The sequence below is a fragment of the Platalea leucorodia genome (genome assembly GCF_965183815.1).
Source record: "Platalea leucorodia genome assembly, chromosome: 4".
Taxonomy (NCBI): domain Eukaryota; kingdom Metazoa; phylum Chordata; class Aves; order Pelecaniformes; family Threskiornithidae; genus Platalea; species Platalea leucorodia.
In genome coordinates this window covers 114542988-114567941 of record NC_138826.1, presented here as the reverse complement: position 1 = coordinate 114567941, position 24954 = coordinate 114542988, and the positions used below count along the sequence as shown (strand labels likewise).

General features: G+C 38.8%; 1 protein-coding gene across 3 annotated transcripts in view; it reads right to left on the bottom strand.

Moving 5' to 3' along the window:
- RSBN1L (round spermatid basic protein 1 like) overlaps positions 1–24954 on the bottom strand; it is a 49657-nt gene that overhangs the window by 4454 nt on the left and 20249 nt on the right. For 2 of the 3 annotated variants that reach the window (XM_082310829.1, XM_082310830.1), the window contains 4 exons: positions 19032–19675; positions 6188–6325; positions 5849–5991; positions 2977–3144 (listed from right to left, as the gene is read on the bottom strand). In XM_082310829.1, the coding sequence (XP_082166955.1) occupies positions 2977–3144; positions 5849–5991; positions 6188–6325; positions 19032–19675 (1093 nt within the window). The remainder of the gene's footprint in view (positions 1–2976; positions 3145–5848; positions 5992–6187; positions 6326–19031; positions 19676–24954) is intronic. The other variant, XM_082310831.1, reaches the window with a different exon arrangement.

The window sequence follows — 24954 nt, the reverse complement described above, 5'->3', positions numbered from 1 at the left end:
CAAAAAGACATTAAATCCAAATGGAACTATAAGATGACTTCAGAAAAATCCATTTAAGTCCCTGCTAGAGCACTGCTAGAACTATTTTTGGCAATATTTTTTTCCTTAACCTCATTCTTCAAAAGGACTGGACTCTTTTTGCTGTAACTTTTCAAAACAGATTCAAGATTAGAGATTTTAGCATGAATATTTCTGACCTAATGCATGAAGTCTGGCAATATGTAACAAATTCCTAGAAAAGCACTAACAACTTCGTGCTCTGGAACACAAACTTGACAGCTGCTTGCTGAAGCACAGGACAGAGGAGTTTAATTTTGCCAACAATGCTGTGAAGTGTCTTTTGCTGTCCCTGTACAAACACACTCAAATTTCCCACGTAAAAATCTTCAAAGTTTCCATGATTTAAAATTTCACTGGCATTTCTTAAGTTCTAAAGCACACTTGGTATCACCTACAAAAACGGCATTAAGTAATCAGCATGATCACACCACCAGTGTTTATCAGACTTCGATGCAGTGCAGTCTTTAAAACGTTTGCTAGCAATGGCCAGAGCTCTTCTACAATTTGTAAACATTCACAGAAATAAAAAAAGCTCATAACCCACTAATTTTTACAAAACATCTCAAATCAAGAGTCTGTCCTATTTGGGAAAGCAAATTTTTTTTTTTTTTTGTTCTTCCAAACACTATGTTTTGTTTCCAGTCCTATCCTCTATCCCCACAAGCTGCTTTTTGCCTTTCAACAGCACTGTTCCCGTCTGATGTGAAAGACACCAGTCATCCTACCTAACATTAACATTCATGCCTATCAGCTACTAAATAAATCCCACTTTCTCTACATCTACAGGAGCTTCTTGATTACAAAGCTTTTTTTTTTGCACACCCAATTCATTTTTATACTAACTGAACACAAACTAACAACTCAGTCCAGCAAGTCTAAGAATTGCTTTATTTTCTCCTCAAAGAAAACATGAATTTTATATATGGTACCTCATCATTAAAACATGTGCATTTTCACTGCCATAGTGCCCTAATCACCCCTGGAATATCTCCAACTTTCAGTTTTGTTCAACTATTCAAACAGATTTAAAAAAAAAAACCAAACACACCCAAATATTTCAAAATTTCCATGCATGTTGTTTCCTTTAAAATAAATCCAGCCACAGCTGACAAATTATGGTAAAGCTAATGTCTAAAATTATTTTAATGCGTTGCATTAATTAATGATGTTTCCTTATCATCATAAGCCCTGATTAGTTCTCTTCATGTAAATACAGTGAAATGGCTTTTCAAAATTATAAAAAAAAAAATGTGGAAAGGGAAAGAAGAAATCATCGAGGTCAAATCAAGCTTGAAAGACATAATTCTTATTGTGTTGACTGCATTATGTATTTTCCTCCTCTACATGTCAGTCCCAATTTTTTTTATTCTGCATTAAGATACATTTTCAGCCCTTGTGCTGAAGTGAAATACTGATAGTTACTTTTTTTTCCCCAAACTGAAGTTCTTTCAAGTTTGTTGGGCAATTTTGCCTAGTTTTGCCTATTTTCAGATCACTTTCTAATCTACACAGTTTTTATTTTGACTAAGTGCATTCATTTTTCCAAGTTTAAAAGGAGTTTTATTGGAGGTTGAATAGACACCCTGTTCTACAAGTTCCAACGTATGAGAGAAGATGATGGTTTAGATCTGAAAAGCAAGAAAACTTATTTTTAGAACGTAAACGAACATGTAATGATTTCTAAGGGAGGAGGATCTTGGTATGAAGGTACAGGGTGAGAATGGGATTGTTCCCATAAACATTTAAATTACTATCAATTTAAATTCTTATTAGTTTCCAGAGGCACGCAGGTTTGGGCGGTGGGGGTTTGGTTTTGCTTGGTTTTTTTTTTATTTTCTTTGATAAAGCTTTGAGTCTCTCTCTCTCTCTCTAATATGTGCAAAGTGTAATTTAAAATAATCAGATCTACACAGTATCTCAGCTCTTGCCCTGCTACCGCTGCTCAGTCTTAATTCACTCCAGCTTCTCACAGAGCAAGCAGGAAGTTTAAGGCTCCAGCCATCATCAAGCTGAAAAGGAAGTAAGCTGCAAAACCTCAGAGCCCAAAATAAAAACACATTAACATCTGAACAATCCAGTTCTTCCCCAACGGCAATTATTCAATTTTTTATCTCAATGAACTCATGCACTGTAGCACAAATTTGCATCATTTCATTCAAAGGGAATTCACTCTTCTAAATTCTAGACAGATATAAAAGAGCAAAAGGTGTTTTTAGTGTTAACGTATGCAAAAGTAACCTCCAAAATTAAGGTCATTCTCCCAAACCAAGATCAGAAGATCCTGAAAAATGCTTCTTAGATCTGGGCCAGGAAGCCCACACGATTATGGGCTTTTTATTTGGCTAAAATGTAAACAGCTTCAAATGAGATACATTAATTTTCTGAATCTCATAGGGAAATTCCAAAGACAGGCATAAAAAAAAAAAAAAAAATCACACAGCCTCCAATAGGATTCTTCCTACCATAAATAAATCAGGGTTATAACAGCCATGATTTTGAAGCAGAAGCATAAAAATTCTGCTCATCTCCAGACAACACAAAGAATTGACACAAGGTCTTCATGAGCACCTCTGAGGCAGAAACTCAGGTCAGTCCGCATGTACTATTTAAAGCAAAGCGAAGTGTTTTTACATCTAACCTTAACTCAGTTACAGCAACTCAATTATAGCTATTAAACTGTCATTGCAAGGCACCTTTCTAGTTTCAACCACACAGCAAAACTGTACCCAGTCTAGCAGAGGGCAGACACATCTAGCACACAGAGACAGAGGGGGGAAAAAAGTCCAGTATCTACTAAATCTTCATTAAATCTGTAATACTAGATTAACCTATTCTGTGCTCCTTCTACCAATTATAAATGGAAATTCAGGCAAATATTTTGCAAACACCCAGGTAAATAAGTCAATCAGCACATACCACTCTCCACAGTGCACAGCCTTCAATACTCCCACAGCAGCTGTAGTCTGTCGTTCAAAACCTTGTCCTATGTGATCTGCATGGGCTCGTGTCCGGTCTTCAAATAGCATTTCACGGGGTTCACTGGTTCGAGGTAGGTACTGCAAGTTTTTTATTTCATTGGTAGTTCTGTATAAGAAAAGCAGTATTAGTGATATAGAAATTTCTCTTAATTACCTAATTTCCACCATAGCCAATAGTCAAATGAGAAATACAGTAACATCTAGGACAAATTAAAAATGTAATAAGCTATGCAAAAAATCAGAACACCCATGCAATTAAAAACAAACAAACAAACAAACAACAGCAACAAAAAAACCCAAAACAACACCATAGTGTCAGGGCTCTGAGCACACTAAGGCCCTAATGACTGAGCAGCCTCACCTGCACTCTCTGCCCACAAACCCAGGTGAAGCAGCCAGGAGCTCTATTTAAGCTCAGGCCTGGGCCTCCAGTCCTGGCCTGAGCCATGCTGCAGAAGCACTGGTCTTCACCTCTGCCAGAGGTGTGCTGGGCCACAGACTTGCCTCCCAGCGTGACCTCAGCATGGCTTTGTCATGATGGACCTGCTTGGCAATCCCTGGACCTGATCCTCCCCGGCAGACTGACTTCCTGGCTTGACCTCAGGCCTGCCCCATCACCACACACTTGCCTGACGCACTGGAGTCTGGGCTGAATCTGGTCCCCAAACCCCAGGTTTGCCCTACCTGCCTCCCTCGGGCACTGTGAGACTGGGCCCTGCTGCGATAAGCCCCTGGCAGGGAAGCACCAGCCTTTTCTGCTTCCTCACTATTAAGACACACATTTCAATTCATTTTTGGGGCCTTTTGCTGGGCTTGTTCCGGTATGCCCACGTCTGTCTTGGACTGGCAGGCCCAAAACTGGACGTGATACTCCAGATGTGTCTCCTCAGTGATGGGCAGAGGGGAAGAATCACTCCCCTCAACCTGCTGGCAGTGCTCTTCCTAACCCTGCCCAGGAGGCGGCTGGCCTGCTTTGCCACAAAGGCACACGATGGCTTATGGTCAACCTGTGTTCCACCAGGACCCCCGAGTCCTTCTCTGTGGGGCTGCTGTCCAGCCGCTTGGTCCCCAGCCTCTGCTGGTGCAGGGGGTTATTCCTCCCAGGTGCAGGGCTTTGCACATCCCAGCGTTGACTTCACGGGACTTCTGCTGGCCCATTTCTACAGCCTCGCAAGGTCCCTCTCACTGGCAGCGCAACCCTCTGCTGCAACCACCACTCCTTCCAGTTCTGGGTCACCTGCAAACTTGCTGAGGGTGTGCTCTGTCCCACGCTGCCATTAATGAAGACGTTGAACGGTATTGGCGCAAGGTATCAATGGCTGGGTTACTCCAGCAGTGACTGTCCTCCAGCTGGACTTTGTGCTGCCGATCACAATCCTTTGAGCACGGCAGGTAAGCCAGTTCTTGAACCACCTCACTGTCCAGTCTAGTTTGTCCTTCATTAATTTGAACATTAGGATGTTACAGGATACAGGTGTCCAGTGTGGAAAGCCTTGGTAAATTCAAGATAAACACCACCCCGCGACTCCTCTCATCCTGTGAGCCAGTCATTTTGTTGTAGAATGCTATCAGGTGGGTAAGGCATGATTTCCCCTGTGTAAATCAATACTAGCTACTCCCAACGATCATCTTGTCCCCCATGTTTGAAATGGCGTCCTTCCCAGGATGAAGGTGAGGCTGACTGGCCTGCAGTTCCCCAGGTCCTGCTTCTTACCCTTCTAAATGACTGGAGCAACATTTGCTTTCCTGTGGTCCTCAGGAACCTTTGCCAATTGCCATGACCTTTCAAGGACAATCAAGAGCGGCCTTGCAGTGATACTGGCCAGCTCCCGCAGCACTTGTGGATACATCCCATCAGGTCCCATGGGCTTGTGTCTGTCTAATCTGTATGTCTAATATGTCCTTTAACCTGATTCTCCTCCACTGAAGGCAAGTAGTCCTTGCTCCAGACATTCCTACTGTCTTCGGGACCTGGCATTCCTGGAGATAATATCTCACCAGTAAAGACAAGGGCAAAGAAAGCATTGAGTATCTTGGCCTTTTCTGTGTCCTTTGTCTCCAGGCCCCTTGCCCCATTCAGCAGACGCCTTACATTTTCCTTAGTCTTTCTTTTGCTGTCCATATGCCTGTAGAAGTCCTCGTTGCCCTTCACATCCCTTGCCAAATTCAACTCCAGATGGTCTTTGGCTTTAACTGCATCCCCTTCGTGGTTGAACAGTATCTCTATACTCCTTCTGAGGCATCTGACCCTGCTTCCACTTCTTGTATGCTCCCTTTTATGTTTGAATTTTGAACACCAGAACTCCAAAGACATAATTTCTCATGACACACAAAAACCCAAGTTCTGCAGAGGACATCCCTACTTTTAAGCTGGTACTTATACCCAGTACCACAGCAAAGCTTAAAGATGTCATTTAATGTTGGAGGTGTTACCTTTCAGGTGAGAGAGAAGCCCTTGTCCCTTGATGTCTTTAAACATCCACTCACATTTAAGAACAGGGCTATTAATTCCAGTCTTGTGGCATACATCAATAGTTGTATGCCTGTTCACATTTCCCTGCAGTTTTCACCTTAAACTTCTACTAAAGCTCCAAAAAGGACCAGCACCTTACTTGGCCAGATAGTAAACATTTTTTTAAAAAAATCCACATCCTTACAAAACAAAGCAACTTAGAAGTATATTTTGAGATGAAGATTTACAGAAGTTTATACCAAGATATAGTACCAAACAGTAAAAGGTTTGGGATGAAATGAGTTCGTAGAGAAAGAATACTAACCAGACATTTATCAAGCAAAATAATGCCACATACCTCTTCCTTTTGAAAGGTGACTTTGGCATGTCAGCCACAGGGATCATCTGTTCTCCTGGACGTACCCACATAATGGGACCATCATCACTGTCTTTACGACTCTCTAATTTTAAACTAGAAAGTGTTCCCCATGGCAGTGTACACTAATGGGAAATACAAGCCACAATTTTGAAGTAAGTTACTTTAAAACTTTTTAAAAGCAGCCTTTATCTGTCACAATGAAAATGTTTATTAGACCACTCAATTATATAAGCAAGTATCACATACCCTCACTTTATTATAACAGTACTAGACAGTATGCTGTTCCCCTTCTCCCAGCCCATTCCCTTCTGTCCTTACTTTTAAGAAGGGTGATTCTTCCAACATATCAAGGAATTCAGGGAAGTAATCCCCCACTTCCTCATCAACTGCTCCAACCAGGCTGATCTGTCTCATTGGGCCAGCTCTATAAGTACCATGAGAGTATGTTCTTTTTACCTACAAGTAGAATATGACAGCAAAAGTTATACCAAGTCCACTACCACCCAAAGTCTACATTCAATAAACACCTTTAGTGTCTATACTTATGTTTGCTGATTGATATTAGTCCTACAGTCTTCAGTACACTTAATATTATTTGAAGTCAATTACTATGAACTCATCACCAAAGACAGAAATTCTTATAAAAGATGCATGACAACTTGTTGGTTTTTTTTTTATTTTAAAGTCTGAAGGTAAGATTGAGTCGCTATTTATTGCCTTTCAAGAAAATAACATTCCGAAGTAGTAACTGTGAAAACCTATTAACTTATGTTCTGCTCAATAACTAGTAAATAAGGATTCTTACCTGGATTACTCAAGTCTAGCTGAATTTTTACCTTTTTCCTGTAACAGTTAGGCAGAACCCTGAGTTACAACTAATTAAACTCTAAACATTTCCTCTGCTAATCACCCTCTCTGGTACAGCCTCTGTGTGAGAGCACATTAACTGTAGCTAATTATCACAGTGAAGACAAGGCTCGTAAAGAGTTAGCACAGAAAGAGAGAAAAATGACAGTTACGCCTTCGTTTTTGCTGTGCTAACACGTCTTGTGCTCCCTTAAAACTTTAAGGGCTGTAACATTCACCTCTCATGAAAAATCTTTTATTTTGAACTTGAACAGAAACACATATTGTTATAAGGTTTTTTTTCCCATAATCTGACCTGTCATGTCACATCAACAAAATACTTAGGCATGAGATTGATGAGGATCACTTCCCCTTAAGCTTCCGATCTCCTATTTAACAGGCTGAAAGACTCAGTGGTATTATTAGATGAAATATGACCAGATCAGAACCGAGGAAAGAGCAGACGGATTACTGCACAAACCAAGTAAGGCTCTTGCACTGCATCTCTAGACATTCTGCATCCAAAGCAAGAAAAGAAAAAAAGGTGCAAGGAAAACAGTTAATGAAGTACTGCTTAGCTATGGTCCTCACCCAAAACAGTCCATTAAAATTCCTAGTAATTATGGCAGTGCAGAGGAGAATTAGCAGCAGTTCCTGAAAACAGGACTAAATCATACAACATGGAACAATACTGTGCCCTTCTGAGAAGCTAGACTGATGTAACCAGATGCATTCCAGCAACACAGAACCTAATACTCTTCTTCAGATCATCTCAGTCATCATACACACCCAGGAAATGGAGGACTGACTGAAAGCAGGATTTTACAAGATGTCTGAGCTAATATAATGGCAAGCCATCACAGCCATACTGAAAAGAGCAGTACCACTAGACAGTAGTGTTCCCCAAATCCTTAGTCATGCATTCCTGTAGCTTTTTTGCATAGGCAGCTGGTGATTTTGTGATAAAACATCAGGAAACATTCATTTCTGCTGAATCTGCATCAGCTCAGTCCTCAGCTGTATCTGCACTGGCACAAAGCATCAGGAACTTACACAACTAAAGCACTGGGACAAGGAAAGGACACTCACTTGTCATTACTGGCTTACTGGATAGACCAATTCCAAAGTATCCTAAAACCACTTTCTGAAGCTACAGATAGTCATAAATCTGTTACTCACAGTTTACTGATAAACCTAACATGTAAAAGGATGTTTCTTCCACTGGCATAAGTAGCTTAGTATTCCACCATTCCAGTCCAGGATATTAAGCCGCTGTTTTCATCCATACCGCTGATTAAAGGGAACCACTTTTCTGCCCTTTTCCTTGCTTCCTTCTGCTACCACTACCATTCTCCCAAGTAACAAGCGACAGGACAAGAGGCAATGGCCTCAAGTTGCACCAGGGAAGGTTTAGATTGGATATTAGGAAGAATTTCTTCACCGAAAGGGCAGCCAGGCACTGGAACAGGCTGCCCAGGAAAGCGGTTGAGTCCCCATCCCTGGAGGTATTTAAAAGACGGGTAGACGTGGTGCTCAGGGACATGGTTTAGGGGTGGACTTGGCAGTGCTAGGTTAACGGTTGGACTTGATGACCTTAAAGGTCTTTTCCAACCTAAACGATTTTATGATTCACATAGCACATGATAAATTAGTTGTGGAACTACTCCAACTGAAAACTCACAGCTTCCCCAAAAAATACTAACCAAAGTGAAGTTAGGAGAGGCTGTGAAGCTTTCAGCTGATCAAGTCACCCATCTGGCTTACGTACCACTAGGTGTTGGCAGGGAAGCATAAAGCCAGCAAAGTGTTTAAAGTGCAACATAATCATTGCTTAAGGTGAATCAATTAAGAAATTTCTTATATATTCCCAAAAAGACCATGTCACTGAAAGTCAAAACTTCAAGATCAACTCAACTTTTTTAAGCATTATTTATCCATCCCAATTCACTCCTAGCTCTCCTGATCAATCATTTTCCCCTCATTCACCAGACAGAACAGATTCCTTTTCAAGATCCAGCTTGGGAGAGGTGAAACACCAAAAATAATGCTAAGATACAAATGAGGAGCAGTTTCTTCTGGGACCATATCCACAGTCGTATCATTGCAAAAACACAGAATGAAATGTTTGAGCATTTAAAGAACTCTGTGGTGGGTTAACCCCAGGCAGCAGCTAACTACCTTGCAGCCCCTTGCTCACTCACCCTCCCCCCCCAATGGTGAGAGACATGGGAGAGAACAGGAAAAGCAAGGAAACACATGGGTCCAGATAAAGGCAGTTTAGTAAGTGAAGAAAAGAAGAAAGTGAAGAAAAAAGGAAAAAACACTAAGTGGTGTTTTTCACCACTCACTACCTCCCACAAGCAGACAGATGCGCAGCCAGTCTCAAAGCAGCAGCTACCTTCCAGACCAACACTTCCCACCCCAGCCCCCTCAGTTTTCTGTTACCGAGTATGGTGTTATATGGCATGGAATATCCCTGCAGTCAGCTGGGGTCCGCTGTCCCAGCTATGTCCCCTCCCAACTTCTTGCCCACCCCAGCCTACTCACCAGAGGGTCCAGAACGGGGAAAAAGAGAAAGCCTTGACACTGCAAGTGCTGCTCAGGAATAGCCAAAACACCAGTGTGTTATCAATGGTTTCAGTCACAAATCCAAAACACAGCCTCATAATAGGCTGCTATGACAAAAATTAACTCTAACCCATCCAGACCTAGTATAAACAGAAAATAAATCCACCCTGGGGATGGAAGGGGAAGATCAGCCCTCTTCTTCCCTTCTTTCCTGCTAGCATTAGGTCTTCCAAAGGTGGACAGGGAGCCAGCTGATCTGATTTTAATCCACAAATTCTGTGAAGGATTTATTTATTTCAGAAAATGATGTAAATACGAATTAAATAAAGAATAGGTCAAAGACTAATGCCTGGCCAGAAAGAACAAGAGGGAATCTGGAAGCGGAGGCAGCTGTTGGCAGTGAAAAGTGACTCCTATCTCATCTCTTCCATGGACTGGGTTACAGCATCCTAAGCTCCAGACTCAGGTCAGGGTTGCTATTTAAATGACGCTATCTTAGATTAGGCTAAAGAATTAGAAAAACATATATAAAAAGATGAGGTCATTCTTAGAGGGAAGAACTAGCTAGCAAACAAAATTCATTTTCACTCACTCCAAAATTAGACTGCTACTAACTAATAGTGTGAAAACACCAAAAACCTTCCATTCATGTTTGACTAATGACAAAAGTAAAATTAATCCTCTTAAAGGCAACAACAAAATAAATATAATCCATAGCACATTAGATAACAGCAACATTTTCCTTTCCTTTTACTATCAGTACCCTTTGGCTAGTTCGTTCATAGGAAGAGAAAAAGATTCCTCTATATATTTCTAAACTCACAAAAACAATGCTGGTGTACTAAAACCAGTACTTCTTCATCGAATTCTATACATTAAATTATGCACTGACCACAAATCAAATATTATACACCTTTTATAAGGTAATCTTCCTGAATGTAATTTTACAGGTTACAGTGTGACTATATTTTTAGAATGTTACAAATTTGCTCAAATAAATAGCTGGAACAATCTAAGTCCAAGATAAAAGTAGAAATCAATGACATGCAGTTCTTCTAGCATGTGGTCGACACGATCAGAATCAATACACATACACGAAAAAAAATCACCAATTAAATGCAGTATAATACAATGGACAGGTAAAATAGACAGAAACGTATAACTGAATAAATACGACATAGCCTAACTTCCTCCTTCTCATGCAGCTTAACTTTGAAGTACGTCACCTAAAAACACACAAAAGGAGACTGTGTCATTCTCTTGCATCAAAGTAATGGAAAATTCTTACAGTAAAGCCACCGCTGAATTCAGAATTTGTAAACCTTGAGAATTATTTGCTTCTGTGACTAGTATGGCATCAACTGATTTTTTAGTGTAACTTAACTTGTTCAGTTTTAAGTAAGGAATTCTAAAAAGCAAATATTTTGGCATAAACATCTTGGTGTCTAAAAGAATCTGAAGACTAAATCTGAATATATTTGAGCATTATCATCCTACAAATAGGAAGCACTTTAGACACCGTATGTTAAAGATGTTTCCATTTTCTGTTTGAAAAAGACACAAACTGGAAGGAACAGTCTAGAGAAACCAAGCATTTCAAGAGATTAATTTAAAAAATGTAAACTGGGGCAAGTCACAACTGAATTCCTATTTTTAATATAGTAGGGTTTGTTTGGGTTTTGGTTGTGGGTTTGTTTTTTTTTTTTCAGTTGAAGTTCTAACATTTCCCTGCGAGAACTTTAAAGGTTTAGATTTCTTGCAGTTTTTCAGCTTTAAAATCATGAAGTCTGGAAAAGCAGTCCTCACAGAACAAGAAAAAAAAAAACAAACCCACTGAACCCAAAAAAATTTCAAGAAACCCACAAAGAAAGCCCCACCAAAGACCAACAAAAACATTAAATCAGCATAAAAATATGCTGAGAGATCAGAGGGAATAGTGGGTTTCCATTTCACTGCACAAGTGGACAAGCAATGCACTTACACGTTTGTATCTTAGAACTGAAAACATCCAGCTTCACATTTACCGTTACTCCTCTGAATCTGTTATCTCAAACGCTATAGTCATGAAGAGGCAACGTAGCATTCTTTCTTATGTGGTACGTTTTGAAAAAGTGCCCGCAACGTTTTCTGTTCCTTGCCAACTCTTTTCAAATTCTTAAATGCTTACATATAGCTTCAGTTCCAAATGGGAACCAATACTGAAGCATCAAAATTTCACTGAACAATATTCATCAAACCTTCGGCTGGGGCTGCACGGCTAGAAGGCGCGTCCCCTGGGTGGTGGATAGGGGATCCCTCTCTGGAGGGTGCACCGGATAAGACTGAAGAAGGTGCCGTGAACCAACGCAGCCTAAGGGAAGGCCACCCTGACAGAAAAACCACTGGCCCTCCAAGTCATGGGGGTTGGGCAGGAGGCCAACTACCTCCTCCCAGGGGGAAAAAAAAAAAAAAAAAAAAAAGTTGCAGAAATGATAAGCATCAACTCAGAGACGGAGAAAATCGGTAATGAAGTGAGGAGGAGGAGATGGAACTGGATCGGTCATGTCTTGAGGAAAAAACCGATGGAAGACTGCGCTGTGGCCCTTGACTCCAGAGCACGCAGCCGCAGACCGATCAAAGTGGAAGAATGATGTTCGCACCTTGTGTGCCGCCTGGCACTGAGAGAATTCAGATTCAGATATTCATCAAAATTGCTCTGAGTTTAAAACTACCTGCAAATCTACTTGGCTACTTTTTACTTTTATACCACATGTACTTCATACTTTTTTTTTTTTTTTTTTTTTTTTTTTTTTTAAGTCAGAGTTTTGGTATCAGAATAAGATGCCTTGACAGTTCTAGCATTACTCAAAGGTGATCCATTATTATTAAAGCTTTAATTTCAACAAATATACCATTTCCCAATTGGAAGTTTCTGGAAATGCAATCCCAAGATTTTTACTGCAGTATAGTTCCACCAATATCCTTTTACCACCACAGTTTGTTCATCACTTCACATGTTTCATCTTGCATCTGAAATCCTCAAATAATAGTATGGATGAACAGACATTTTTAACAGCAAGATGACCTATTATTCTGAATTCCGGTGACACAAAACCAGTGAAGCAATCAATAAAGAATTAAAGAAAAAAATAATTTAAGAATAGCATCAGTTAGATACTTTCATGGAAAATGATCTTGTGAAAGCAAAGTAGCTATTTTGCTCTTGTAATTCAGGAAGATCTATGACAAGGTTCAGCCTCAGATCCTGTCCAGACTGCCAGTACAAACCTCTAGGGTTTTGTTTAGGTTTGTTTTTTTGTTAATACAGATTATGTGACCAAAAAGAGCAACATACACTGTCATTTCATAGCTACTGGTTGAAACTGTCAAGAAGCAGTCCGCAAAAGCAACTATTTTCTAAGTGGAAAACAAATGAGCATGTGTTGCAGATTTCTAATGTCATTACATGTGAACTGATTCTTTATTCAATGGTATTCAACAAGTGGAAACTTTTTTTCTGCCATCATCTAATCAAAAAAGTCTCTTACACATAATCCTATGGATTATTTGGTAAAAAAACAGGACAATACATATGCTTTAACAGAGCTAAAATTCAATTTTTCATCACCCAGAAGAAATAAAAAAAATAAAAGGAGGCTATACATCAGGGAACTTGCGTAACAACAAGCAGTTGCTAAAAACCGTTAAAGCTTTTTAAAACTAACCAAACATTCAAAAAACTTAAAAGCAAGGAGAGAATTCTACTGAAAGCAAAGTTCTGCTGAAAGCTACTGAAACACAACTGAAGAGACACATAGTTCCAATATAAAGAATTCTTTCCAGAACACAGGCAAAAACCACAATGCATGGAAATAGACACTGTACAAATCTCTAATGATAAGAAAATGAAACACTAACCAGTTATTGCAGATTTTCTTTAAAGAAAAATATTTTCAGCAATTCCTCTCATACTAGAAGAACAAATATTTTCAAGCAAGATTTCATAAATTAGAAAATAAGTAAACAGCAAAAACTTCTCTGCAAAAGATAAACTTAAGAGCTAAACAAGGAGGACAGCAAAGAGAAGATAATATTAAAAGGGGCTAGAAGAGAACTGGAATGAAAAGCTCTGTGTCCAGAACTTTAAGAAGGGAGGACAACCACTCATTTGAGAAGTCATGACACAAACACGAACTATCATTACTATTGCATTTCTTCCTCTAAAATACTTCTGTTATTCTCTACACTATCTAAATATCCATTGTCCATCACAGTTAACACAGGCAACATGGAATAAGTTACTTCAGATGGGGGGAAAAAAAAAACCTACAAAAATTATTTCTCTGAAGATGCGAGCTGTCTGCTGTTATGGAATGGGGCTGACTGTGTAGTCCTGTGCTCATCCTTGAGCTACCTCTGGTGTAGTAAACAAATATCATTTGCTAACTCAGAAAGAAAACCGATCACTCAGGAGTAGGTTAAGTTTTAACAGTTAACTGGATTAACAAAACAGTCTCACCAGTTCAAGAAGCACCACAGCTTGGCACAAGAACACACAACTGGGAGGAAAGAAGCAAGGAGAACATTCTCTTTTAGCAGCAACAGATGCTAGATTGGCTCTGACATTTTGTCTAACTGCACACTGAGCAGTGTAAAATATGTGGCTTTTCCTAAACTGAATAGGCTTAATGATGAGTACCCTCACATACCCTACAGTACAAAGACAGTAAGCTAAAAAAAAAAAAAGCTTTATTAAATGACTGAGAATTCAAAACACAAAACAGATTCTTCAAAGCTGGAAGAAGATAAACATACCATTTTAAAGAAACGGGTGTCAAGAGAAGCAAGACACAGAAAAGTCAGAGACCATTTAGCCTAGTTTCAATTTCCAGAAAAAGGTTAGGTAGATACTCCTGTCTTAACCACCTAGAAAATACGATGGTAAAAGCTAATAAATATGGACATGCAAAGGAAAAAAAAAAAAAGTCAAGCTAACCTTTCTTTCTATGACAGCATAGGCTTTTTCAGAGGACCAGTACACACCTTGACATTTGCATTATGTTCTCAAAACTGCTACAGAAACATGGTCTAGTAACAGCAAACAGTGGGCAGTTCTAATTTGTCTGTCATCAATATGAAAGCACCAATTTTGTGGCATGCAGCAAGGATCTTCCCTTTGAACACAATGTATGCTTATGAAACCGGCAGGTAACACAAAGCTGCAAGTGTACTACAGGAAAGGATCAAAACTAACAAGATCTTTGATAAACTGGAGAAGGGATCTGAATACACAGGATATAATTCAATTTGAATAAAAGCAAAGAACGACACTCAGACATATATAATTAACCGCATAAACATAAGAGAGGGAGTGACTCACTTAGCAGGAGCTGCTGCTACAGCAGATCACAAACTGCTCTGAGAAAGGCAGCAATAGACAACAAAAAGCAATAATTTGCTAGACGCTTGAAGCAATCTTCTCATATTCCTTGACAACAATACACCAGGCAAACACTGTCCATTTTCAGTACTGTATTTTAAGAAATGTAAGGATGACTGAAGAGAGCATAAGGGGAGAGCAGTAAGACCCATAAAGACATAACATGTAATGGCAGACTGAAATAACTTCAAGTACTTAATCTAGAGAGGGGAAAAAAAGGAGCTGTTAAGCAATCTTCAAACCCAGAGAACACTGAAAGAAAAGCATCAACTGTTTGCCTTGTTCACTACAGATCAGAATAAAAGGACTGGCAGGAGAACTAAGATAAGAGGACAAACAAGGAAAAAAAAAAAAAAAGATTTTTTCAACAGATTTCTTTGGGAAGTGTGGAATCACCTAGAAATCTCCAAACACATCAGACAAGCATTTGTCAGATATGGCTTAAAACCAGTCAATCTTGTCTTGAAGCACAGGAATTGCTGGGTATTGCTCAGCATTTTACTTCACCTGTACAGGGAAGTGGCCTCTGGGACAAGACTGAAGCGCAGTAAAATCAATCCACTAAGTATCATTATGGTTAAACATGAAGCATGCACTTTCGGGTTTCAGCAAGGCAATAAAAATTAACTCTTGCCCAGCATGAGGACACAATAACAGGTTCAAAATATTAGAGGCATTTGCCTCAACAGCACTAAATAGCTTAACTTAAGTGATGTAAGCTGCAAGTAGGTGGCAAAAGCTGATTATTTACGTTCTTTGAAATCCTCATGAGAGCCTGACAAGTAAGATTCATAGCTATCAGGTAACTGATGCAGCTGTTGCCATCTACACAAATGATGGAGCCCAGGGATGTACCCATAGCAGACAGTTTTCTGCCACCCAGAAGAGTGACTTACTGGCTACAAGGATACTCAGACTAATTCCATTTTGCCCAATCATAGAAACAGTCTGACTAAGCCTTACAGACAGTTCACAGAAACAAAGCTGTTCCACTAACCTAAAAAATTTTAAGAATTAAGGAGTACTTAAACATAGGCCCAAGCTAGGTGATTAAAAGCTCCCCAATTCCTCTCCCCGCAAAATTTAAAAGCTAATTCTGATGAGACAGAACCAGTTCCAACATAAACTCCTCTCTCCTGTGCCTGGTCTAACTTTTCTCACAAGCTTCTGCCCACTTCTAACAAGTGAAACTGTATTACTTCTGTCTGACACAGGTATATTGGGAAGCTGAAAGGGGTTCCTTTTCAACTTTAGTAATTTACTTAGTTTTCACAATTGTAAAGAGATGCAGACTTTCCAGGCAGACTTAGGAAGACTCCAACAGTTTTGATCTCACCAACAGAATTTACCGTGGAATCTGCCTCTTACCACAGAACTCAGTGACTTGAAAATATGCATTACTTAAAACAAAAAAAACCTCATCTGCCGCAAAACAGGAGGTTGAAGATTATTAAGTAGTACTGAAAGAATCAACTTGAGAAATAAAAACTCTGATAAAATACTCAATAATACTTTCCATTTGGGGCTTATTTCATCCCTCCTTTTTATTATGTTTTATACTTTTTTAGATCTTTTGAAATATTTTTGTTTACCAGACTGTTACATGTGCTACAACGAGTTCGCAAAAACATCCAAAGAACTTAATGTACTAAAGTAAGCCTCATTTCATTGTTTTAGTTAAAATTAGCAAAGCAATACCCAAGTTTCTCAAGGCTAAAGAAGGTTGAGATAAATACTCAAAGCAGACTTGATAAAACTAAGTTCCTACTTAGACATCAGAAAACAACTCACCTCTCAACTGAGACTATACAACAACTGCTAGCAGGCAGCTCAGGACAACAGGGAACACAGCAGCACAGAGCTTTTGCAACGCAGGAACAGAAAACTACATTTAAAATTTCATTGAAATATACGGAAACAGCACATTAGAATTCCTTTAAGATTCACAAAGAACTCGAGGAGACAGGAAAATATTATCAAACTGCACAAAACATTAACTTGTTATGCAATCATTTAGTATCTTTTGTAAAGGTAGGTAGAGGCAGAAACTGAAAAAGAGAGGTAACTAACAAATCAGAAATTTACACACAAAAAAATACAGGTGAAGGTTAAAACCACAAAATTCACAACTCTCAGATACAAAAAAGTCCTGTCATATCCCTGGAGAATGAGCACTCTGACACAGTATCACTATGACTATTAGACTCTCATACTCCTTCCTAGACATGTTTAATACTGGCCCCAGTCAGAAAGGAGAATACGAAGCTAACAAGACCTTTCAAATGTGTCAGATCACCTGAGTAAGACAAATAGGCAGCCAGAATAAGACAAGAAATAATGAAATAATAAGGAAAAATAGAATCAATAGCCAGGCGACCAAGATACTGACTTAAATATTCCAGGAAACAGCGATGCTGCGCAGCAGACAGTATGAGCAAGTCTGGTGTACACCTCTGTACATTATTCATACACACCACACTCTTATTGTTCGCAAAAATTCAAGGAGCTGAGCGTTTTCTGTCAAACAACCAAACTCTGAGAAGTGATAAAATGCTACAAAAACTAACTGAAAAACTGAGAGAAAACAAAGGAAAAGATACCAGAACTAAACCTCCTGCCAAGTAAAATATAGGTTAGAAGACAGACTATGAAGCTGACCAGTTGAATGCTACAATAATACAGTTTCGCTTCTTCCATCTATTACATTCTCTCTCTGTTCCTCCTTCATTTACAGAAAAATGGGAAATTATGATCTCAACTCCAATGACCACAGAACTGATTTAACTACAGATATTGATGATACTATTGTCATACCAAGTTAATCCATCCTTTCAGTAAAATAATTTCATTATAATTCACAAAAATAAAATTTGGGCTTTTCTTAACTATTTCTTTAGGGCAGATACTAGCACACAGCTATGCTTGCATTAATGCTGCCCAAGACAACAGGTTGGACTTAAAGAACATACTTACAGGGACAAATCCAGCTCGTTTTGTATAAAACAACCCAAGACAGAGCAGCTCTAGGTAGCTGCCTATAATATGTTCTGTGATTTTCACTATTAAAGTAATGATTCAGTTTACATACTGAAAAAAAAAAAAAAAATAGTGACTATATTTCATAGAATATCCATATTCCATGGCAGTGGATGTTTTCTTAACCAGCACTGCAAATGTTCTCTTGCAGTGACATTTCAGTTCTGCATTTCCTTGTGGATAACACACACCTGAAATTTGTCAGTAAATGCAGTAGTGTTCCGTGCAAATGTTTATGCAGCCAAAGGAGAAAAAACAAACAACCCCCCCATGTTTTTAATCAAAAAGATGACAGTATAACTTACACTTGAACTCTTCATAATTGTCTAAAAAGTGACAACTAAAATAGTTTAAAAGTGTTCCATACAACATCTAAATTCACAAATAGGGAGTTAAACAGGTAATTGTGAGCTAAAGTTAATACAGTGAAAAACAGGACTGAGTTTCCTCCTTAATTGTTTCAGAATATCTGTATAGGCTTTACATAATACCCTCACCACCAAGGTGGCAATCTAAGAAAGTTAGAATTTTTTTTTCCCCTGAACTTAAGACGACCTGAAACGTAAATAATTTATGTGGAACAGCAATGTATCTTCTACAGCAAGTTAATAAATAGCAGAGGTGATGTTTAATCAGTAGCTGTTGTTAAGAGAGTATACAGTCATTTCTCTCCAGAAAATAAAAAAAAAATATATAAAAAAAAAAGAGCGATTCAAAAGCTGCCTGCCATTTTGCCGCATAACTTTCAAGTGAATACAACTAACTGGGGGGAAATGTGAAGGAGTAAAGATCAAATTAGTAGCTACATTAACCACGATTAAATTCTCCTTTAAGGATGGATTTGGAAGCCTCAAACTACAAATGCAACTAATTAACTGTGCCCTACACAGGTTTTCTGTATAACATTGCTCTAATGTATTTAAAGCATTTTAGTTTTATGAAGAAGTTCATATAGATAAACTACAGTTCAGATGCCCAGATAGCCGCAGCTAAATCATCTTAACCCTCCAAAACTTAGTTAAGCTTCAGCTACAGAAAAAAAATCCTAAGAAACCTACAGACACACATGCATGCAAACACTTCCCCTCCCCCATAAAATCCAACTTTGTCTCAGTTAATAGGCTCCTTATCCTTAATATTGCAGAACTAACATTACTTAAAGAATACTGTTGTTTCTAGTCTTCTGTGTCATCCACACAGCACAGCTAATAGTAACTGTATTCTAAAAAAGCCCATTCACAGTTGTTTGAAACCATTATATGACTTTAGAAAGTAAAATGTATAACCTCTTACCTGAGCATGAAAATTTGACATAGTCGTTGTCTCTATATCTTTCTTTCCCAAAATCTCCATTTTCACTGGTGAATTGGGAAAATTAAACGAAAAGTAGTCTAAAAAGTCAGGTAAATAAGTAGCTGCCCCATGAACAATACCCATTACATAGTAAGCTGCACAGTTTTCATTTTCACTAAAAACCAGACCCACAAACTCTTCTGCAAATCTCTCCATCTCCACAGGAGATAAGTGGGAGAGTTCATTACTGTAGGCATGGATAACTGATGCACCTCCGTTAGGCTGGTGCTCAATATGAATCAGCTGTTTGAACTCCAATGTGTCCAACCTTTTGAGTTTATTTTGAACCCGTGGCTCCTTTAACGAGACAAATGGAAACTCACTGTTCTCTGGTATCTTGGACTCACAGTCCTTCTTGGGATCCATATTTTTCCCATTGAAATCCTTAAGATGATCATCTATGATGCCTTTGGCTTCCTGATCCTCAATATCAGAAACCAATCCTGAGCAGATGGTCTGAATGGATTTGCTGTACATTTTTGGACGCTTCCTCTTCTCATTCTCTTTATGTTTCTTTTTCTTTTTCTTCTTAACTTTTTTAATCTGTAGCTCTTCTGCATTGGTTTTTGGTTTCTCCTTCCCACCTGTTGAGAGGAAAAAGATGATCTCTTAAGTATCTTCATATACAAAACGTGTATTTAAAGATCATTTGAAGTTACCAAGAACCTCACAGTGGCACACAAAGACCAGAGACCAATACCGAGAGTCACAATGTGTATCTTACTGAAAATAAGTAGTAAGAGACACCTGCCATGTTCACATTGTGACTGACAAATAAGCTGGGGGGGGAAGAAATCACAAAAAAAACAAGTTTCCCAAGGCTGCTTTCATGATGAGTCACAATCCTTAATCATACCCTTTAACTGGTCATCAGCAATTACTATACCAGAACATTCAGAGACATTACATGACAGCTGTCAACAAACACTGCCAAACATGGGGTTTACAAATGGTCAATGAATATCAACCATCAGCAGCAAGCTGTTCACAGGATGCCACTGCCAGAACCTACCTCGTCAGATGGCTTTACATGATCATTCTTCCAGAATTAAATAAACTTTGTTGAAATACATGTGGAAACATCTAAAAAACTGACCTCATACTTCTTAAAAAAAAAAAAATAATTTAAACAAAAGAAACAAACAAAAAAAACAAACAAAAAACAACCACCAAAAACCTGAACTTTACAAAACAGAAAAGTGCTTCAAGTTTATACAGTATGCAAGCTGAACTGAAAACAAACTCTAACAGCTTAAAGCCAAAAGTACTCAGTTGGGGATAATGTGTTCAAGTGATTCCCAAGGTGAACATTCTCCTTTGTTTTGAAGTGTTTTTCTTCAAGTGCCTCCCCCCCCCCCCCCCAAAGTAATAAACACAGTAGCCAAAAAAACTTCTATCACTACACTGCCCTGAAGTCTAGCAATTGAAATAATTTCACTATTTGATAAATCAAATTACTGGACACATTACAGTACAAAATTATATTCACAACAAGCAATTCAAGATCAGCAGGTTCAGACACAGAAGTTTAATCTCGCAATGAAATACACCATTTCTAAGTAATCTTAAATTGACAAGAGTTAAGTTAGCCAGTCTCCACTACTATGCTGTAGGAGACTACTTTCAGCTTGCAATCCTCAGCCCAAGTAATTCACAAGAGTCCTTAAGAGAAAAAAAAAAAAAAAAAAAAAAGATCACAACTGCTGGTGCATAGAATCACACAACCTTGCTGGTAATTAAGAGGTTGGATATGAAAGGTGCAGATACTGGAAAGGAGAACAAGCAATTAAGACACTTGCCTCTGAGCCTCTTGAGGTTTGTGACAGCAGCTACATACCTCTCGGATTTCAGAAGGGGAGGCAGGCGAGCTAGTTCTCTCTCTAGCTTCTATTTTCTCATCTTGTAAGGGGGAAGAAGTGCCCTGAGGTCACTCATTTCTTACTTAGCCCAAACAAGGAAGGGGGCTCTAGGATTTCTTAACCTAATCCACACAGTTAAGAGCTACAAAGACTTCCTTCACTCTAAATCAGATTTAACATAGCATAACTCTATGAGCACAATTTCACTTTTAGCTAACCAAGTTCAAGCGCCAAAAGGCACAGTATCCTCGTGAAAATCTGTCCTTTCATTAGGCTAAATTTAATGTAAAATCAGCGTGGGCCTCTGCAACAGGACTGCTTCATTTGGTAGATGAAATATTCACCACTTCTTTGTCAACATCTTCCATCTGCCTCAAGAGTCTAAATCTAGTGGGCATGGAAAGACAAGAGCAGCAACACGTGTACAACCAACTGCCTCAACCTTAGAGGAGTCCTGAAAATAGTTCATTGAGGGTGCCAGGGTACTTGAGTGAGATGTCATCACCTGACAAAAATCACCTGCTGCTCACATTCTGGGGTACTGTTATGGTGTCATTACAGCACCAGTTCCATTTGGGGGGAAATAAAAGCAAAGAAATGGTTTATGACAGTGGGAAGTTCCATATTACAGGCTCAATCTAAACTTCAAAATATGGACTACAGAATGGACAATTTTTTCCCTCCTCCTGAGTGCAGGAATACACAACTAGAGAGCATCCAAGAGTCTACAGGTATTTCAGGCTCTTAAAAATGCTTTAACTTACCAGTTTAAAATAATTGTTTAACTCTGAACATGCAAATTCATTGCTATACTGACGGATATCATAAAGAAGTCAAACATTTCCAGATATTCTATTACTTTGAATATATAAAATATGGAATTATAGCACTGAATGCTGCAGCAAGGTGAGGCGGGAGAAGCAGGGATTACCTGTCAACCCATTTCACTTGTTCTCAAATGGAGCTCAGATTTTTGTAGGGACTAGTCACTCAGATCTGGGACTTCATGCATGGCAGGGAAAGGATGGAAACTTATATTCATTGGGGTACAATCAGCAGTAATATAACTGGCAACAAAATACAACAACTTCTAAGTTTAAAGCAAGACGCTATTTGATATGGCAAGGGCCATATTGCTCTCTGATACTTTAGCATGTCTATAATCATCAAAGAAAACCTTAAGACTGAAGATCAGCATCTATATATCCTTGCTGAACATCCAGCTATTAAATCACATTCCATTAATACTAGTTGAAATGTAAAGTACCTACATAAAAGATGGGTATGAATCTGTATCTGTGCAAAACTACCTCAAAAATTGCTGACTTCCATTTCTACAGTACAAGAAGGAAGATTACCTGGATTTCCCCTTTCAGTCTGTCCCATTCCCTGCCTTTGATTTTATCTCCTGAGAAGTTTTACTGACTAACCATCAATTTCATTCGACTTCTCCTGTAATATGTTGTGGCTGGTTTTTTAATCCATCACTTAATGTATTTCACAGAGGCAGCTATGCAAACCCCCCCCTCCAAAAAAAACACACACAAAAAAAAACCAAACCAACAAAAAACCCACTACCCACTTTTAAGGTTACAAAAGTAGTCATCAGTAAACAGCACTCAGAAGAGCAAAGCAGCGGTGCTCTTAAGACAGAAACAACAAAAAATCCCAAATGTAACATACACAATTAAAATCAGATAGATGGAAGGTAAATCAGTGTCAAATTATGCAAAGTTCACATAAACATATCCAAGGTTTGCACTCAAAAGCAGTTGTAAAAATATGTTTTAGTTAACTTGGTATACACCTAGGGAAGTACTCAAAACCTTCTTAAGAGGGATTACACTAAGAGGTTTTTAAACTGAAGAACATTTATCATTCTCTGTTCATATTTACATCATCTCCATGAAATCTTCAGAAGGGAAAAAAAAAAGCTATTAACCACAGGATAAAAATAATTCTTTCTGCTATCCAACACAGTCCTCCCTCCAGCTTGAAAAGAAATTTTCTGTTCAGCTTTAAATACAAATATTTTAATGATATAGACTGTTTTTATGTTTGATCACAGACTACAAGAGCTATGCCCTTACACATACATCAAGTATTAAAGTTCATCAGTACATGCTTTCCGAGGTCACAAGAAGTTGCAAAAATGGTGCACACAATTTGGAACCAAATAAGTATCTGCTAGCAGCCTCTCATCTCTGAACACAATTCTCTTTCACAGAACTTTTTGGATCTCTCTGTACCAAAAAGGATAGAACTGAGGCCATTTTTAATTCTGAAACACCTGGAAACCAAGAGAACAATAATCACTGAAGGAACAAAAGGCTGTATAACAAAAAACCACCAGAAGATCTACCATGGGAAGCAGCAGAGAACCCTGAACTGCTACTTGCAAATGGGAAGGGGGCGGGGGGGAAATCACAATGGGGAGTCTCTATCCTTGGGAGACAAAAATATAAATCCTTTCTTCAAGGGTCTGAGCTACTGATGCCACTGAAGAGGAAAAAAGCCTTAAAACACAGAAGTCAGAAGAGAAAGGGGATTCCAAATGGGATTTTTTCAAAACATTATTAGAACTAAAGACTTCAAAAAAAATTACATACCAACAAGAGTAAAACTTAGTTCTCTAAAAGCACTTCAAGCAGAAATTGAAAGATAATATGGCTTCAAAAACTGATTAGTTGTTTTGAGTCTTTTTCAAATTCACACAAGCTTATGCTACTGCATACACAAGACAAATTCTGTCACGAACTCTACTTCATTTTCACACTGGCAGCAAATGACGTACTTAGGAAAAATTATTTTTAGATACTTCAGACACCGTATTTCACAGAAAATTATATTTATATTATAATGTTAAATTGAATACTGAAACACTGGAAAAATGTCAAATTCATAATTATTTGTTTGGCCTTCAAACGTGGCTATATGATATAGCTGAGCAATCTAAGATCTCATTGCCACAGATGGGTAGAGTCCAACTCCCCACTCTCCTCTGCCACTGCTCCTGGCACACAGTCCTACACCATTCCTGGCACTGGCTGATGCACAGTAAATTGACTTAACCTAATGGCTCAGCAGAAAACTATACACTTTGCTACTAGATTAGCGAACAGAATTGCTTCACGGCATTGTCAGAAAGGACCTAGAGCACAGAGACCACCGATAGCAGGCAATGAGGAGTAGCAGAACCCATCCCTCATCGGTGGCAGCAAACCACTTGATCTACTAGGCTGCACTACCCAACAGACCTTCATCTGTCCACCCCGAGCACTGAACAAGGATGAGTTTAAGGGTAAAAAAAAAAAATCCCCCCTCCCCCCCCAACACTACCTTAACACATGAGATAGAACTGAGTTCCTAGCAAACCTAAGTAGAAAGTTGCCTAACCCAAAAGCTTGAACTTTTAAATTTAACATTAAAGTTATACAATTTCTCACACTGCTTTGACATCACTATATGCCCAGCTTCAGAATATTTGTGTTCAATTGTTCTAGCATACAGCCAAAGTTTTCCTGAGGAATACAAACACAAAATGGAAAACTGATTTCTAGAAGTAGTATTTCTCAGCAAAGCCTGAATAGAATTTCAGGCACGTTTCTAGCCAAAGGCTTCTACTCCGCTGAATTTCAAAGATCTACTCTGAGGTAGGTGTTTAAAGCTTCTCAGAAGTTGCAAAGACTTCAATAGCAAAAGGAATTAGTTTGCTGAGATACCAAGATTGCTATCAGTAATGCACAATAAAGTACTTTCATCTTATTCTTCTTTTGCATTAGCTGTAGAGAGGAACAGAAACACACTCATTCAGTCACTCCTCTGCTGCAAACTGTGCTGCTTCTTCCAAAACCAATAATGCTGCTTTGGCACTTGGCTAACGGACACCAAAAAAGAACAGCTGCCTTCAGCATCTCCCCAGGGCAGTAATCCAGTTGCCTCACAGCAGACATTCAGAATTTGGTGAAAACATAAGCACGCAATCCAAAAGGCTACATAAAGAT